Source organism: Lepidochelys kempii, chromosome 1, assembly GCF_965140285.1.
Source record: "Lepidochelys kempii isolate rLepKem1 chromosome 1, rLepKem1.hap1, whole genome shotgun sequence".
Lineage (NCBI taxonomy): Eukaryota > Metazoa > Chordata > Testudines > Cheloniidae > Lepidochelys > Lepidochelys kempii.
In genome coordinates this window covers 329,546,339-329,564,297 of record NC_136380.1, presented here as the reverse complement: position 1 = coordinate 329,564,297, position 17,959 = coordinate 329,546,339, and the positions used below count along the sequence as shown (strand labels likewise).

The window sequence follows — 17,959 nt, the reverse complement described above, 5'->3', positions numbered from 1 at the left end:
TAGTTGAAAGCAGCTATCAAATCCCCCCTCATTCTTCCCTTCCGCAGACTAAATAATCCCAGTTCCCTCAGCCTCTCCTCATAAGTCATGTGTTCCAGTCCCCAATCATTTTTGTTGCCCTCCGCTGGACTCTTTCCAATTTTTCCACATCCTTCTTGTAGTGTGGGACCCAAAACCGGACACAGTACTCCAGATGAGGCCTCACCAATGTCGAATAGAGGGGAACGATCACGTCCCTCGATCTGCTGGCAATGCCCCTACCTATACATCCCAAAATGCCATTGGCCTTCTTGGCAACAACGGCACACTGTTAACTCATATCCAGCTTCTCGTCCACTGTAACCCCTAGGTCCTTTTCTGCAGAACTGCTGCCGAGCCATTCGGTCCCTAGTCTGTAGCAGTGCATGGGGTTCTTCCGCCCTAAGTGCAGGACTCTGCACTTGTCCTTGTTAATCCTCATCAGATTTCTTTTGGCCCAATCCTCTAATTTGTCTAGGGCCCTCTGTATTCTATCTCTACCCTCCAGCGTATCTACCTCTCCTCCCAGTTTAGTGTCATCTGCAAACTTGCTGAGGATGCAATCCACACCATCCTCCAGATCATTTATGAAGATATTGAACAAAACCGGCCCCAGGACCAACCCTTGGGGCACTCCACTTGATACCGGCTGCCAACTAGAAATGGAGCCATTGATCACTACCCGTTGAGCCCGACAATCTAGCCAAGTTTCTATCCACCTTATAGTCCATTCATCCAGCCCATACTTCTTTAACTTGCTGGCAAGAATACTGTGGGAGGCCATGTCAAAAGCTTTGCTGAAGTCAAGGAACAACACGTCCACCGCTTTCCCCTCATCCACAGAGCCAGTTATCTCATCATAGAAGGCAATTAGATTAGTCAGGCATGACTTGCCCTTGGTGAATCCATGCTGACTGTTCCTGATCACTTTCCTCTCCTCTAAGTGCTTCAGAATTGATTCCTTGAGGACCTGCTCCATGATTTTTCCAGGGACTGAGGAAAAATTTAAGTATGTCAACTTCAGCTACGTTATTAATGTAGCTGAAGTTGCGTAACTTAGATCAATCCCCCCCAGTGTAGACCAGGGCTAAGAAGCGTTGGCGGGTTGCTAGTAGCAGCCAGACATCAGGCAGAAGCAGGTTTCTTCCTGCTCTGCACTTCCACCTCTACAAATTCATCTACTCTCTTACAGATTAATGGTTGCATAAGTAATGCCAAGTACAACTATTGCATTTCTTTGTGTGGGGTTACATGTTTCTCACTGGGTAATTGCGGTTTCTCTGGTTGTGCATGTGCCTTTTGGACTTTGAATCAATGACATGGCAGCATTGCACAGGGTACAATTACATGGGATGAGCATGGGTGGCATGCTAAACTTATTGTTTATTTTGTCCACTGAGTTGCAACTTTGGGTGGGTGGTCCTAAAAGCAGGGTTTAGAATAATGGTGTGGCAATGACTGGGTCTCGCAATGCTACAAAAATTAGGATTTGCAGTAATGCCTTTTTTTCCTGCAAATCAGGCACCAGGCCATTGTTTGTACTGAAGGGGATTGGTTCAGGTTCTTTCTCCATCACCTGCAATGCACAGAAGGCTTTGACTAGGCCTGAGAATTAAACAGCTTTACTAAATGCATTGGATTTATAGTCTGATTAGGTCTTCAACAGTTGAGCTGTTTAGCATTTGATTACTGAAAATTGGACAGGTCTGACACAGCATGAGGTGAGTGTTGCTTGTCACCTTAATATACTGCCAATACTGGTTGTCTTTTTAGATACTGTGTTTGTTGTTCCAAATTACAATAATGTTGCAGGCATTTGGACAAAAGGTTAATGCTTCTGTGCATCCTCATTGAACTCTGCCATTCTCAAAGTTTCTTTTAACAAAGTTATTTAAAGGAATAAAAGGCAACTTAATTTAAAATTAGTTATTAAACAGATAACTCATCCATTAAAATTATAATAAATGGCTATCATCTGCTCTTAAAATTGTTTGTTCATAACTCTGCTTTCTGAAGTTTTTTCTTGTTAGCTGCAGGAGTTCTGCTTTGAAGCAAAGCATCAAGACTCCTTAGGCAACACAAGCTTTTAAAATAGTCAGACTTCAAAATGCTGAATTAGCAAGATTTAGCAATAATCAATTATATTTTCTGATTTCTTTTCCTTTTTGCTGATGTTAACAGGTATAAAGGGAAATGTCACATAAGAAGTTTAATTTCTTTGGAAATATAGTTTACCTCAACTTTTTTCATAGTTTACTCTAAATATAGAGAGGTCTTTGTTTTTCCAAATAAATAGACTATACACATATATAATTATCCAGAAAACTGTTTACGCATGTATAAAAAGTGTTATGAGAGCCTGGAACTTCAAAAACTTGCTCACCATTTAAGTGAGATAAAGCACACTGAGGAAACTCATTTTTTACAGAAACATTTTCACAAGTCTTATTTTGTCTTCAACATACTGTAAATGATGATGCCAGAACAGATAGTGATAAATCAGTGAAAGCATCCTAAAATTTCTCAGTAAATACAAATTAAGTGTGCCAATCAGTAGAATGCTCAGCAAGGGACATGATCAAGGATAAGCATGAAACAAACTACCATATACAAATATTCTAAATCTCACCTGCCCAAGTGTATCAAAACCTGAACTAGGTGTACAGAAAGAGTGTATACGTTACACTAGCTATGGGAGATCCCAAAATGGGTCCCTCCATTAAAAATGCATCTCATTGAATGAAGCCATTGTCTCACTGAAACTTTCCTTAGGCAAAAATTCCTGTTTTACCACCACCATCACCTTCTAGGAGGTAGAATAATAGGCTGCTCCTCATTTGCTTCCCTTCGCTTTCCTTAAATGCTGCACTTCCAAATCTTCATGTCGCAATAATGGTAGAGTTGTTTTGGAGGAGAATGAAGTAAGGTAAAATAGGAGAACTCAGAGCTATCAGATCTAACCAGTGAAGCTCCATGTTTAGCAACACATCCTTCCTCCTCTACTTTCTGAAGACTATCCTTCTTCTCATCAACCCCCTCTGAGCTCTGCATTCCAGAGAGCTTTTTCACTTCCATGGGGAAGGGAAGGAAAGAAAACACTTGCAGATCCCTGCACTTATCCACAGGAGAAGGGGAAGGAGAAACTATGAACATGGAGGATTGGCAGGGAAACCCTTTGAAGGTGTGGGGGGTTGTTTGAATTTTGGAAGTCATCATTACTGTGAAGTTTGTCCAACTGTAGCAGAGAAGCAGACCCATCCCAGAGAAAAATCTAACAGCAGCAGGTGAGGTAGAAGCAAAGCCTTCTCATGAAGGCTAAAACAAATAAGAAATACAAGGATACATGGTAAGTCAAGTTAAAGAAAATCAGAGAACCTAAAGGTCAGTAAAATGAGGTTCCTGTGGTAGGAGTCGAGCCGTAGATATGGACTTTCCGAATCCTGGGTGACCAGTGCCGCTGGGGTTCTCCTATTGTGTCTATGGCAAAATATTTATGAAGTAGTATTCACATAAATTACCACCATTTAGATATAATATTTCTGAAAAGCAGTATTTTTGCCTTTGGGATGGCCTAGGTTGTACAACATGGTATGTAATTTCCCAACACATTATGCCAGGGAAGGATGACTGCAGACAGCACTACGAAAAGGTTTCAAGTCATTTATGCAAAATTCAGTTGCTTGCAGTGCATTCTGTCTACCTGCAGATATTTTTCTTTTATTTCTTATTAAAATATTGCCCTGAGATTTTGGTGGAGATTTCTTCTTGAAGGAAGAAAATATTGATGGGACAGTGAAGAGAAAACACAAGGAAAAATTTAAGAGCAAGAAACCCAGAACTAGATATTGCACTTAGGCCCTTAGTAGCCTAACATAAGTCCTTTTTTTTTTTTTTTTTTTTTTAACTTTAAAAAACACAGGGTCAAGATATAAATGGGAACCTATCCAAACTGCTGTGGGAATACAGTGCGCATGTAATTGGACACACTACTTTTAGTTATGAAAAATGAACCATGCTTACTTTGTGAGGACTATGATTGTTGTATGTGTTTCTCACAGTTCCTGTGCTCCAAACTCCCTCTTCTGGCCTAATCACTTTACAGTGAGGCTCATGGGTCTGTACTCCATCTTCACTGCTTTTACCTGTCTTTTTCCCATCAAGGGAGACATAGCCATTATCAGTCTCTGTTGATTTATCTATTGAATTCTTTGCTTTCTTTGATCTAGATTTAAAACAAAACAAAAACAAACATGCACATAAAATTACTATATGGCTATTATTGTCTATGTCCTTCTCCCCGAACTATTTGACTTAATTGTTGAGATGGATGAAAACTAGTAATCTAAATCAAGCATCTGATACAGTAGTATCTGTGCTACTTTTCACCATTTAAAGCTTATCTGTTACAACTGTAGGAATACAGAATATCAAATGAAACAACCAGCACATGAAAGAATATTATATAGAATACTACTGAAAGAAGAGACAGAGACCAAGAAAACCTGTATGTTACCATATAAGGCTTTATAACAGCAATTTGACAAAGCCAACTGCAAATTCTGAAGGGAATAGATTTCCTCGTTCACATTTTTGTATCAAACACAAACGTAAAGGTATGATCAAATAACTGTTTATTCTCAGGAATTTTTAACTGATAATTATTGAAACTTAAATTTCATATTCCTGGCACACCCATGCATGAAGCGTGAATTAATCATATACTGAATTAAAATGAAAACTGCTATCCAAAAGTTTAACCTTTTTAACCTGTCCTGTGTCCGTCTCTTCCCATCCTACACACCAACATCTTTGAGTAAGCAGCAGACATAGTAACAAGCAGAAACTCTAAAGAAAGGCTTACTACAGTGGATGACTGCGCTTCCAAATTACAACTTGGTATCTACGGTGGCTTCTAATGGATGGTAGTGGTGAATGTGTACAGGAAAGAGGAGGTGGCTAATTTACCAACTGATGAGGCAGATAGCTCAGACCTGCAAGCCTTTGAGGTTGACACACTTTGGACACAGCTTATAGACACGGGTGGCACTGTTAGATCAAAATCTTTACCTAGTGAACAATGGAGATCTTGTAACAGGACAAGGTGGCACATAGCTATATGAAGCAGGTAAATGGCTGCATTTTAGATTTCTGGATTACTAGTGTATGTCCAGACCATCTCTGAACACAAGGTAGGTAAAACTAAGTTATTTGAGTTCTTTCTTCTGTATATCCTCACTAATGAGAAAAAATGGTTGTGCAACTGGACCACCACTAGATCTCCCAGTATTTGGATCATACGAAGGCTCCTCTTGAAGAACTCCCACTGTTGGCAAGTAACCTTCATCTGAACTTTAAAAGTATTGTGACAAAGTTCCTCCTCTGCCTTGGTGGGTCCTGCGCTTATTGGCGGATTTGCTCGCCTCAGAGGTTCACGGCAGCCCTCAGTTTGGCCACTTTCATGGCTCAAATCTGCCATTCACTCAGTTAACCTCATCACTGGCCAGCATGGGGAAAAGGAAGAACAATAATCCCTGCAGTCTCTACTGATCCATCTCGTGGATCGGGGAACAGGCCGGAGACCTTCCTCTCTGGTGGAACCCACAGTCCAGGTCAACTCCTCCGGTATCAAGTAGGGAGTTGGGAGAATGGAGGGATGGGGGGAACCTGGACCCGCCCTCTACGCCGGGTTCCAGCCCAGGGCCTTGTGGATTGCAGTTGTGACAGCTACAACTCCCTGGACCACTTCCCCATGGCATCCTCCCAACACCTTCTTTATTCTCACCACAGGACCTTCCTCCTGATGTCTGATAATGCTTGTACTTCTCAGTCTTCCAGTAGTATGCCTTCTCAATCTCACCTTCTTGTGCCTCTTGCTCTCAGCTCCTTGCATGCACACCACAAACTGAAGTGAGCTCCTTTTTAAACCCAGGTGCTCTGATTCGCCTGCCTGTCTTAATTGATTCTGGCAGCTTCTTGATTGGCTGCACGTGTTCTAATCAGCCTGTCTGCCTTGTTTCCAGAAAGTCCCTGATTGTTCTGGAACCTTCCTAGTTACCTTACCCAGGAAAAAGGGACCTACCTAACCTGGGGCTAATATATCTGCCTTCTATCACTCTCCTGTAGCCATCTGGCCCGACCCTGTCAGTATGAAATAAATTTGAGGGGCCACATGAGGAAGCAGCACACCCCTTGATCTGGAAAATGTGAAGTTAGAATGGAGACACAAGGAAACTGAGCTCTCCCACCTACAAGCCAAAGTTATGACAACTAAAAACACTTTTTAAAAATAATCCTCATAGGTTCAAATGGGGACTCAAACACATTAAAAACTAAGCACTCTAAATAATAGATTATGTTTTGGCTGTTGTAAAGAAAAGAATGCATGTTGTTTCAGGAAGGGTTTGGGATGCTTTATCCTGCTACCCAAGGCAGACTCATGTATTGTAGAACTTGCTGAAGAGGGCACTTATAGGGAATTCACCTTAAGGCTTATCAAGAGGCATTGAAGGATGCAGGAATAAATGTCATTGCCCTTCTCTTTCCCAGAAGAGATAAGATTTCAGTGCCTAGAGCAAGAAGTCATCCAGGTAGAGGTATACATGACACCCCTCCTGGGGCAAACTGGCTATGAGGATGAAGAGGCTCTCGATAAAGATGGAGTAAGGATGAATGAAAAGAAAGAGCACAGAATTTGAAATGAATATCCAGGGCAAAATACAGGTAACAGTATTGGGCTGAAAAAATGGAGATATGAAAGTCCATCTTTCAGGATGACCAAATGATGAAAATCATTCTGCAACAACACAGAATGAGATACGAGAATTTCTATGAAAAGCTTCTTCTGAAAGATTTGATGGTTGAGAAAATGAAGATCTAGGATCAGACTGAAGCCTTCAGCCCCTTATAAACTAACACGTATTGATAGTAGAATCTCCAGCCCCTCTGTGCATTGGGGGGCAGGGAGGAGGGAGGAAGAGGGAAAGACAGAGAAGGTCTAAACAAGTGGCCTGCTGATGAAAGAAATCTTTGATTTTTGCTCCCAAATAGGGCAACGTCACTGGAATTACAGTTCAGGCCATAGCCAAAAGCCCCAGAAATCCCAGGTCTCTGTAAATCCGATTTTGACCACCCTGTAACAAAACTGCTCAACAAGAGTCTGCAAAGAAATGAGGATGGCCCCCAATAGGAAAAAGCTGATTAAAGGGGATTGGGTTAGCTAATCTTTCAGTGATACTGCTTTGGAGGCTGGGAGGGATAGGCAAAGCTTAAAAAAAAAAAAAAGAGCTGTCAGTGGAGGAACTACACCTGGAACAGGAATGGCAGAAGCAACATTAAGTTGTTCTGTTCAAAGTTTTCTCCCTCAAAGAGTTTTAACCCTTTGGGGGTATGTAGACATGATTAGTCCTAGCTTCTACCTAGAAGTATGGCAGTTCCTCAGCCAAATACACCAGCAACACACTGTAGATAGACCCAGGGATGTAACAGCTATTCTACTGCCATTAAAGGATTCCTGAAAAAGACAGAGCACCTTGAGTAGAACTGGACAATGTGCCCAAGGCCTTCATGACTTTACTTAAGGGAGGAAGAGAGAACATGGTCAGTGGGAAGTCAGGGAAACTTGCCAGTGCTGTCTGGAGAGGAGCCATCTAAATTGAATCTTACCATCCAGTTGCCCTAAAAGTTTATTGGGACCAATGCAATAGAGTGAACTGGAGAGGACAGTAGGTCTCAAGACCACCAAGAACACTACATCCCTCGTTATTTTCCTGAATAGCTTCTGACAGAAACCCAGGAAGGAGACAGCTGTGGCAAGAGATAGAGCTGTGACAGAGGAATTTATTTTCATACTTCTGCTCTTCTTGATAATTTTTCATATCTACAGTTCCTTAAGGCTCTTTCCTCTTATTCGAGCTGCAGAAGTGCCCCTAGTATAGTAGAGGCTGAGCAGAATAGCCACTTATGAACTAGATGAATTAGAGTAGCAAGCTACAATTTTATCAAAGGGATCTATGGGAGTCTAACTGGGTTGGAGAAACAGAAAAGTTTGGTTCACTTGTGTCTGTTTTGGGCTCTGCTTACAATTATAAGGCCTCAGTTTGGGAGTTCAGGCAGACCCTGCTAAGCAAGATTTTTTCAAGAAAGGCATTCCCCAAAAGCATTTTCCTTCACAGGGCATTTTGCCTCAAGAGGTATTCCCCAGAAGTTCCCCCCAACATTAGAAGAGGAATCATGCTGTAATATTTTTGAAGGTCTATTGTATTTTGCATGATTTTTTTTTTCCCCACAAACTGCTTCAGCACAGAATGGATGTAGTCTTGGGATTGCCTACTTTAGCCCTCACTACTCCAACAGATGTACAATCTAAAAAGACACAGGCAGATGAAGAGTGAGAGGAAATATGCACAAAAAGTGATGGGGTGATGAGACTTTTTCCTGTTTTGTTTTAAGGAGAAGGATGTATTTTGTTTCAGTAAAAAAATATTAAAAATTACCCCAAATCACAATTAAGCCCTTTTGACCATAATTCTCCTTCACCAATTCCCAGTTTCAATTCCACTGTTTTTATGTCCCTCTCTCCACATTTGATGAACAATTTATTCATGAGATAAATTAAACATATATGCAAGTTGACTTAGCTAGTTGTTTTGTTGTGTTGTCTATGATGTTGACCTACAGGATGGATTTAAAATAAGGACAGTCGATTGGCAGAACAGCTCATGGAAGGGCATTCTATGTATAGTGTGACGTGAAGAGGGCAGAAAGATGGTTGTGGAGAACTGGGTGCAAAACAGGACAAAGTTGGAATCATATGTGAGACTGGGGGTGTGACAAAGTAGGGTCTTTATTCAAGTTGCCCTTCTTCTGTTTCCCTCACTTAAATTTTTTTCCATAAGAAAATAAAGAACTGGATGAGTAAGTGGTTTAATATAAGTGCCACTCCATGCCTCCAGTATGCAAAAAGCAGACAAATGAGGAAGAACTGAGAACTAAAATTATGCAACTGAATGACAGAACTTGCCTCCTACTTACTGCCTGACAAACAGAACCATAAAGCTGATAGTCAGGTTTACTACTGGGTAATATGGGAGCACAGAAATGTGAAAATCATTGTTTCTGACATAGAATATATGAATACTTCTAAAGGATAAGCTTCTTACTAAAAGCTTAAAGAGAAGAAAAGATGGCAAAATTTTCTACCCTTGCAGTGAACACCTTAAAAAAAACCCCTCTGAAGACTCACTTGTAGGCCTTCTGCTTTTTTCTTATGACCAATGCTTTAGCCTGTATACATATTGTGACAGGGTCGGGCCAGACCTTGAGTGATAGAAGGCAGACAGATTAGCCCCAGGTTAAGTAGGTCCCTTTTCACTGGGTAAGGTAACAGGGAAGGTTCCAGAACAATCAGGAACCTTCTGGAAACAATTAAGGCAGACAGGCTGATTAGAATACCTGCAGCCAATCAAGAAACCGCTAAAATCAATTAAGGCAGGCTAATCAGGGAACCTGGGTTTAAAAGGAGCTCACTTCAGCTTGTGGTGCGTGCACGGAGCTGGGAGCAAGAGGCGAAAGAAGCTGTGAGTGAGAAGTACAAGCATTATCAGACATCAGGAGGAAGGTCCTGTGGTGAGAATAAAGAAGGTGTTGGGAGGAGGCCATGGGGAAGTAGCTCCGCGAGTTGTAGCTGTCACGCAGCTGTTACAGGAGCCACTGTAGACTGCTGGCCCTGGGCTGGAACCCGGAGTAGAGGGTGGGCCCGGGTTCCCCCCAACCCCCTAACTCCCTACTTGATACTGGAGGAGTTGATCTGGACTGTGGGTTCCACCAGAGGGGAAGGTCTCTGGCCTGTTCCCCGATCCACTAGTGGATCAGCAGACTGTGGAGATTGTTCTTCCTCCTCTCCCCATGTTGGCTAGTGATGAGGTTAACTGAGTGAACGGCAGATTTGAGCCGCGAAAGTGGCCAAACTGAAGGCTGCCGTGAACCTCTATGGTGAGCAAATCTGCCAATAAGCACAGGACCCACCAAAGCAGAGGAGGAACTTTGTCACAATATTTATTTTAAAAACTTTCTAAATACAGATTAATCTGATAAAGTCCACTTGAACACACTATTGAGGGTTTAGGAAAAAAAAACATGTCAAACTACCCAAAATAGGTACATTAAAATTTTGCTTTGGTGCAGTTCTACAGTGTTGAAATTATTTAGTTAATAGATGAATAGGCTAGAGAGATAGAAAAGGAGGTGCATATGAAACCTATAATTTATGTTTATGGAAAATGGATTACTAAGACTATGAAAGAAAGCAAATCAACCCTTGGGTGCTAGCTGGCCATGTTTGCAAGAGAATGTGCTTCAGGAAGTCCCAACTTCCAGCAATGAAGATGCTAAATAAGATAAAAGGAGCAATAGTGACAAAATAGTCGCAATAAGAGGGAGGCAGAAGAAGCTCATTTTAATGCACTAAAACAATATTTTTGGTATATTTTCTTCTTCATAGCTACTGTGATTGAAAAGAAATGCAAATCTCATGAGACACACAGTAAGTAGAAATTCAGAATAATACAAGACAATTAAGTGCTCAATTCTGATCAAGTCTACCACAAACAATTTGCTACAATTAAACATTAAATGATAATCAGGTAATTCAATTCCTTAGAGCTTTTTTCTGTGTACAGTATATTAATAAAGAAACAAAGCTCATTAAATGTCTTCTGGCAGACAGAGCATCAAAAGTATTTAATTTAATAAGTAGTAATAAATATGAAAATTCAATCCAGTTCTTTTAGATAGCGCACAGATAAAAAAAATGCAAAAGCCTAACCAGTGAGACTCTGCTATTCCACGACTTATTGAACTGATAGGAGGTACAGTTGTGATAATTCTTCCAACTTTGATTCGAAATGCATTCACAGGCCTTTGTGTAAAGTTCACAAAGGTTCTGGTTCAACTAAAACCTGGTTTTCCCCATGATCAACTTTCACTGCAAAGATCAGGTTAGACAGGTTTGAACATCTCTGCACACATTTACAGGAACTGGAATTGGGATTAATGGTCACACTGGAAAATATTATGCTCATGTGACCTTTCCCAGAAAAAACATTGTTTGAACTTGAAAAGTACTGGGAAAGAGCAATCCCAAAGTACTCCCCAAAAACCACGTTATTTCATTTTTTTCCCCACTTCACTGTGCTTTAAAAATTTCACCTGAGGTGGAGAACATGTGTAACTCTCTATTAGAATGTTAATACATGTCTATTATAGATTACTATATGAAGTGTGAAAAATCTAAAGGAAATATATAGGGGGATAACATGAACACTTGTAGGAATATGAAGGTGTTTTGCGATTTACAGACATACCAAAAGACAGGACAGGCCAAGCAGTACTTTGACATGGTCTTCTCTCAGGATTAGCTAGAGGAAAGTGTTAAGGAAGGCTTAAATAAGGTTTCTGGAAGACAGATTTTCATTATCATAAATTGGGGGAAGGAAGGAGAGAAAAAAAGAGCAAATCTTCTTTCTGTAAATGGAGAAATATTCTGCTCCCTTTACTTTCATTTTGTGCTGCTCTTAAAGATTCTCTCATGACCCAATCCTAGAGTTGTTCAAAATTCAGAACTGGGGTGTTCCATTTTGTGTGTTCTTTGAAGCAGATACTGACTTATTTATTATGAATGTGTACAGAGCTTAGCTCAATGGGACCCTGACCTGGTTGAGATTTCTACGTAATATCAAAATATAAATAATAAATTATACCGTTCGTGCAAGGTTTCCCTCACCAAAATGATATTCAAGACGGGGTCAGAATTTCACAGATTCATTCTTGTGCTGGATGAAAATCAAGTATTGAATGTTCTACAAGCGATTAACAATATTGGACTCTGCTATTCAGAAAGGATATACTTCAAACACTTCCAAATTATTTAGGTTTGAATGTATGTATATATTTGATAAAAACTGTTTTCTCTCTATCATGTATTTCAATTTACAATATACTCCAAGAACAATACATCCACTTCTGTAAATACGATCCACTGGTTCAGTCAGCCATTATAATAAAAGTACATAATGAACTAGCAATGTGGAGACAGTACTGGGTGGGGGTTTACAACCATGAAATCTGTTGTTACTGTTTCAGAGTAACAGCCGTGTTAGTCTGTATTCGCAAAAAGAAAAGGAGGACTTGTGGCACCTTAAAGACTAACCAATTTATTAGAGCATAAGCTTTCGTGAGCTACAGCTCACTTCCTCAGATGCATATCGTGGAAACTGCAGCAGGCTTTATATATACACAGAGAATATGAAACAATACCTATTCCCACCCCACTGTCCTGCTGGTAATAGCTTATCTAAAGTGATTTCCAGCACAAATCCAGGTTTTCTCACCCTCCACCCCCACACACAAATTCACTCTCCTGCTGGTGATAGCCCATCCAAAGTGACAACTCTTTACACAATGTGCATGACAATCAAGCTGGGCTATTTCCTGCACAAATCCAGGTTCTCACATCCCCCCCACCCCCATACACACACAAACTCACTCTCCTGCTGGTAATAGCTCATCCAAACTGACCACTCTTCAAGTTAAAATCCAAGTTAAACCAGAACATCTGGGGGGGGGGGGGGTAGGAAAAAACAAGAGGAAACAGGCTACCTTGCATAATGACTTAGCCACTCCAAGTCTCTATTTAAGCCTAAATTAATAGTATCCAATTTGCAAATGAATTCCAATTCAGCAGTTTCTCGCTGGAGTCTGGATTTGAAGTTTTTTTGTTTTAAGATAGCGACCTTCATGTCTGTGATCGCGTGACCAGAGAGATTGAAGTGTTCTCCGACTGGTTTATGAATGTTATAATTCTTGACATCTGATTTGTGTCCATTTATTCTTTTACGTAGAGACTGTCCAGTTTGACCAATGTACATGGCAGAGGGGCATTGCTGGCACATGATGGCATATATCACATTGGTGGATGTGCAGGTGAACGAGCCTCTGATAGTGTGGCTGATGTTATTAGGCCCTGTGATGGTGTCCCCTGAATAGATATGTGGGCACAGTTGGCAACGGGCTTTGTTGCAAGGATAAGTTCCTGGGTTAGTGGTTCTGTTGTGTGGTATGTGGTTGTTGGTGAGTATTTGCTTCAGGTTGCGGGGCTGTCTGTAGGCAAGGACTGGCCTGTCTCCCAAGATTTGTGAGAGTGTTGGGTCATCCTTTAGGATAGGTTGTAGATCCTTAATAATGCGTTGGAGGGGTTTTAGTTGGGGGCTGAAGGTGACGGCTAGTGGCGTTCTGTTATTTTCTTTGTTAGGCCTGTCCTGTAGTAGGTAATTTCTGGGAACTCTTCTGGCTCTATCAATCTGTTTCTTTACTTCTGCAGGTGGGTATTGTAGTTGTAAGAAAGCTTGACAGAGATCTTGTAGGTGTTTGTCTCTGTCTGAGGGGTTGGAGCAAATGCGGTTGTATCGCAGAGCTTGGCTGTAGACGATGGATCGTGTGGTGTGGTCAGGGTGAAAGCTGGAGGCATGCAGGTAGGAATAGCGGTCAGTAGGTTTCCGGTATAGGGTGGTGTTTATGTGACCATTGTTTATTAGCACTGTAGTGTCCAGGAAGTGGATCTCTTGTGTGGACTGGACCAGGCTGAGGTTGGTGGTGGGATGGAAATTGTTGAAATCATGGTGGAATTCCTCAAGGGCTTCTTTTCCATGGGTCCAGATGATGAAGATGTCATCAATATAGCGCAAGTAGAGTAGGGGCTTTAGGGGACGAGAGCTGAGGAAGCGTTGTTCTAAATCAGCCATAAAAATGTTGGCATACTGTGGGGCCATGCGGGTACCCATAGCAGTGCCGCTGATCTGAAGGTATACATTGTCCCCAAATGTGAAGTAGTTATGGGTAAGGACAAAGTCACAAAGTTCAGCCACCAGGTTAGCCGTGACATTATCGGGGATAGTGTTCTTGACGGCTTGTAGTCCATCTTTGTGTGGAATGTTGGTGTAGAGGGCTTCTACATCCATAGTGGCCAGGATGGTGTTATCAGGAAGATCACCGATGGATTGTAGTTTCCTCAGGAAGTCAGTGGTGTCTCGAAGGTAGCTGGGAGTGCTGGTAGCGTAGGGCCTGAGGAGGGAGTCTACATAGCCAGACAATCCTGCTGTCAGGGTGCCAATGCCTGAGATGATGGGGCGCCCAGGATTTCCAGGTTTATGGATCTTGGGTAGTAGATAGAATATCCCAGGTCGGGGTTCCAGGGGTGTGTCTGTGCGGATTTGATCTTGTGCTTTTTCAGGAAGTTTCTTGAGCAAATGCTGTAGTTGCTTTTGGTAACTCTCAGTGGGATCAGAGGGTAATGGCTTGTAGAAACTCGTGTTGGAGAGCTGCCGAGCAGCCTCTTGTTCATATTCTATTATACTATTAATTTGATTAATTGGATACTATTAATTTATATTACTATATTATTAATTGGATACTATTAATTTAGGCTTAAATAGAGACTTGGAGTGGCTAAGTCATTATGCAAGGTAGCCTGTTTCCTCTTGTTTTTTCCTACCCCCCCCCCCCCAGATGTTCTGGTTTAACTTGGATTTTAACTTGAAGAGTGGTCAGTTTGGATGAGCTATTACCAGCAGGAGAGTGAGTTTGTGTGTGTATGGGGGTGGGGGGGATGTGAGAACCTGGATTTGTGCAGGAAATAGCCCAGCTTGATTGTCATGCACATTGTGTAAAGAGTTGTCACTTTGGATGGGCTATCACCAGCAGGAGAGTGAATTTGTGTGGGGGGGTGGAGGGTGAGAAAACCTGGATTTGTGCTGGAAATCACTTTAGATAAGCTATTACCAGCAGGACAGTGGGGTGGGAATAGGTATTGTTTCATATTCTCTGTGTATATATAAAGCCTGCTGCAGTTTCCACGATATGCATCTGAGGAAGTGAGCTGTAGCTCACGAAAGCTTATGCTCTAATAAATTGGTTAGTCTCTAAGGTGCCACAAGTCCTCCTTTTCTTTTTGTTGTTACTGTGTAAATATCAGCCTTTCTTGGAAGAATCATTGGGGCACACTTCCTCCACACATCTCTCAAAGATTCTGCATTGTGAACTTCCTGCCTGAGAATGCTGGACTTCTAGAGCCTTTAAATTCTGACCTGCGTTTTTGCCAGAGAAGAGAGACATTGCTAGAAAATCAATGAGAAGCACTCCATCCCTCCAAGAGGTGTGTATTCTGTCTCTTCAATGCTCTCAGCCCCTGGTATACATACATTGCACAACTACTAGATTGGTGGCCAGCCCCGCTTCTAGACCAAACTATATACATTTAACAATGTTTCTGATACTTTGTTCCATAAAAAGTAGAGTTGTCACCTTTGGAAATTAAGCTCTGAGGGAAGACAAGACTGTTGGGCAATATATGTTAAACTGCTTAATTTTATTTCTTTCAAAATACTAACAGAAAGAAATGAACGTTTTAAAATGAAAAAAGCATTGACAAGTCCCAGTTCCTAGGTGCCATTGTAACGCCGACAGACCCCACTTGTCGGCAGGCAGGATTGAACTTGGGATCTCTGGAGCTTAGTGCATGAGCCAAAAGACATATGGCTGTTAACTAAGGCTGTAGAGCAGACACTCACTCTCTCTCAAAGTGGTCTCCATGCCACTAGATGGGACAGAACACCACAGCCAGTAGGTGTGTGGGTTACACCATCACACACACACAACTCATTATTGTATTCAATATTTTAGGTGTTTGGGTAGAAAAAACCACATGCAAATCATTTCCTCTATAGATGAAAAAATGCAAGGGATTGACTGAACAGCTCATACACAATGAATCATGCAGGTGAATATCTGGGCAACGATGTTAACAATTCCTTTGGTATAGAAAAAAGCCACAAATCAAATTCAGTTCAATTTGTTCCATACCAAAGGCTATGCTAGCAGCAGTATTTTCTACACTGGTAGCTCTGTAGCAGCAGGAGAGCAATAAATAGCATGAAGTTTCACCACATCCAGCGTCCATGATTCTGTGTGTTGACTGAAATTAGACCTTTCTGACTAAGGAAAATGGAAGTAATCATGTACATTTAAATGTTGAACATGCCTTCAACTACAGTGCTAAGTGCTTGTCTACATGGGAACATCCAGAAAAGTGAATCCGAACTAACAAACTGTGTGAATTTGAAGTGGCTTTGTTAAGCTGCATAAAATCCCTGTGTGGATACTGTTATTGAGAATTAAAGTGGCCTTAATATGGTTTAGTTGAATTCACTAAGTGAACTAAACTAAACTGAGTACAAACCCACCTGAAACCAGGAGTATGCCCTCAGCACAGCTCAGCCCTGCCTCCGCTACTGCTACCCATACAACTGCAACTGTACTGCTGTTTACACTCATGTTAGGTTGATGAAAGCAAATGCTAATGTGTACACAAGCAAGGGAATCACACACCCCTAACTCACAGTGTAGACAAAGACAACTTGAGCCTTCCTAATGACCTAGTAATAATGCTATGCAATGTGCCATAGGAGACATTGCAAACTCAAATCTAATCTGTTTCCTGAGATGGGCTGTCAAAGAAGCTCTAGCCTTTCAGGATGGGGTGCAGCAAGTTCTTCTCATTGCTTATAACCCTGAGATTTGATTAAATGATGTAAATAAGCTCTAAAGTGAGACACAGACAGTCCTGCTTAACTAGAAAGATTGTGTATGTGATGTTGACCCTTGAGAAAGTGAGGGGAAATTCTGGGGTGCTACAGGCCTGATCCTGTGTGGTGGTAAGTGCAGTTGACTTCTATGAAAGTAAAAGATTCAGCACTTTATACAATCTGCTCCAAATGCACTGGAATGGACTGCACAAAGAACAATTCATTTAGATGTGGGCTTACTCAAAAAGATCACCAGTTTGATGTTACTTTTCAAAGCCAGTTTAGTTTACATAATGAAAAAATGTAAATAAAGTTTATATGCAATTTTATCCCATTTTAATTTTAAGTGCTTTAAAATATCTAAAGGACTGCAGCTCAATATGATGTTCCTGGTAATTAACTTTAGAACAACTGAATAATCTTTATCAGAGTTAAAGAGCACATAATCACAAATGTAGTGTAGTAATATTGACTGGACTTGCACAATAAAACATACATGTAAGAAAGTGCAGTATCTCTTTTCTCAATTTTAGACCACCTTACAGTACAGTATGTGATGTAACTCCTCACTTAAAGTCGTCCCGATTAACTTTGTTCATTGTTACGTTGCTGATGAATTAGGGAACAAAGTTGTGCAATGCTCCCTTATAACGCTGTTTAGCAGCCGCCTTCTTTGTCCACTGCTTGCAGGAAGAGCAGTCCATTGCAGCTAACTTGTGGGGGCTTGGAACCAGGGTGGACCGGCAGCCCCCTTCTCTCCTAAGTTCCCTATGCAGCAGCCGCTCAGCAGGCTATCAATTGCAGGCAGTTCAGCTGTCCCTCCCCCCTGCTGCCATGTGAGTGCTCCTGCCCTCTGCCTTGGAGTTGCGGAGAGGGAGAGAAGGGGAGCTAATGTCAGGGTGTCCCCCGCCACTTATCCCTTCTCCTTATAGAGTAGGGTGGGGATACAACAGGGCTCAGGACAGAGGGAGCTTGCTGGCCGCAGCTGCTGTCTCAACTTCCTGATATACTTAAAAAGGCAGTGTACTTAGAGTAGGGTCAGTGTACTTAAAGGGGCAATGAGCATTTCTTTCCCTCATACACATGGTGTGCGTCTCCCCTCCCTCCATACGAGCTGCCTTGCAGAGTGTGAGGCTACATTAACGTGTTAGCATGCGGCTGAGGCCTCTATGGTTAATTCATCATTTAGCAGTAAGGCATCCCCTGGGAAATATCCCACCCTCTTCCACTCTCTGACTTGACCACCTCAACTTCACAATCATCATTGCTGTATATAGTATTGTTTGTTTAAAACTTATACTGTGTGT

At 41.6% G+C, this 17,959-nt stretch overlaps 1 protein-coding gene across 10 annotated transcripts in view; it reads right to left on the bottom strand.

Moving 5' to 3' along the window:
* The window catches only part of PHTF2 (putative homeodomain transcription factor 2), a 187,670-nt gene that overhangs the window by 59,299 nt on the left and 110,412 nt on the right, over positions 1-17,959 (bottom strand). For all 10 annotated transcript variants that reach the window (XR_012156838.2, XM_073328594.2, XM_073328591.2 and 7 more), the window contains one exon: positions 4,039-4,240. Coding sequence is in view for 9 of the 10 variants with exons in the window: in XM_073328594.2 (XP_073184695.1) it covers positions 4,039-4,240 (202 nt within the window). In the remaining variant the exon portion in view is untranslated. The remainder of the gene's footprint in view (positions 1-4,038; positions 4,241-17,959) is intronic.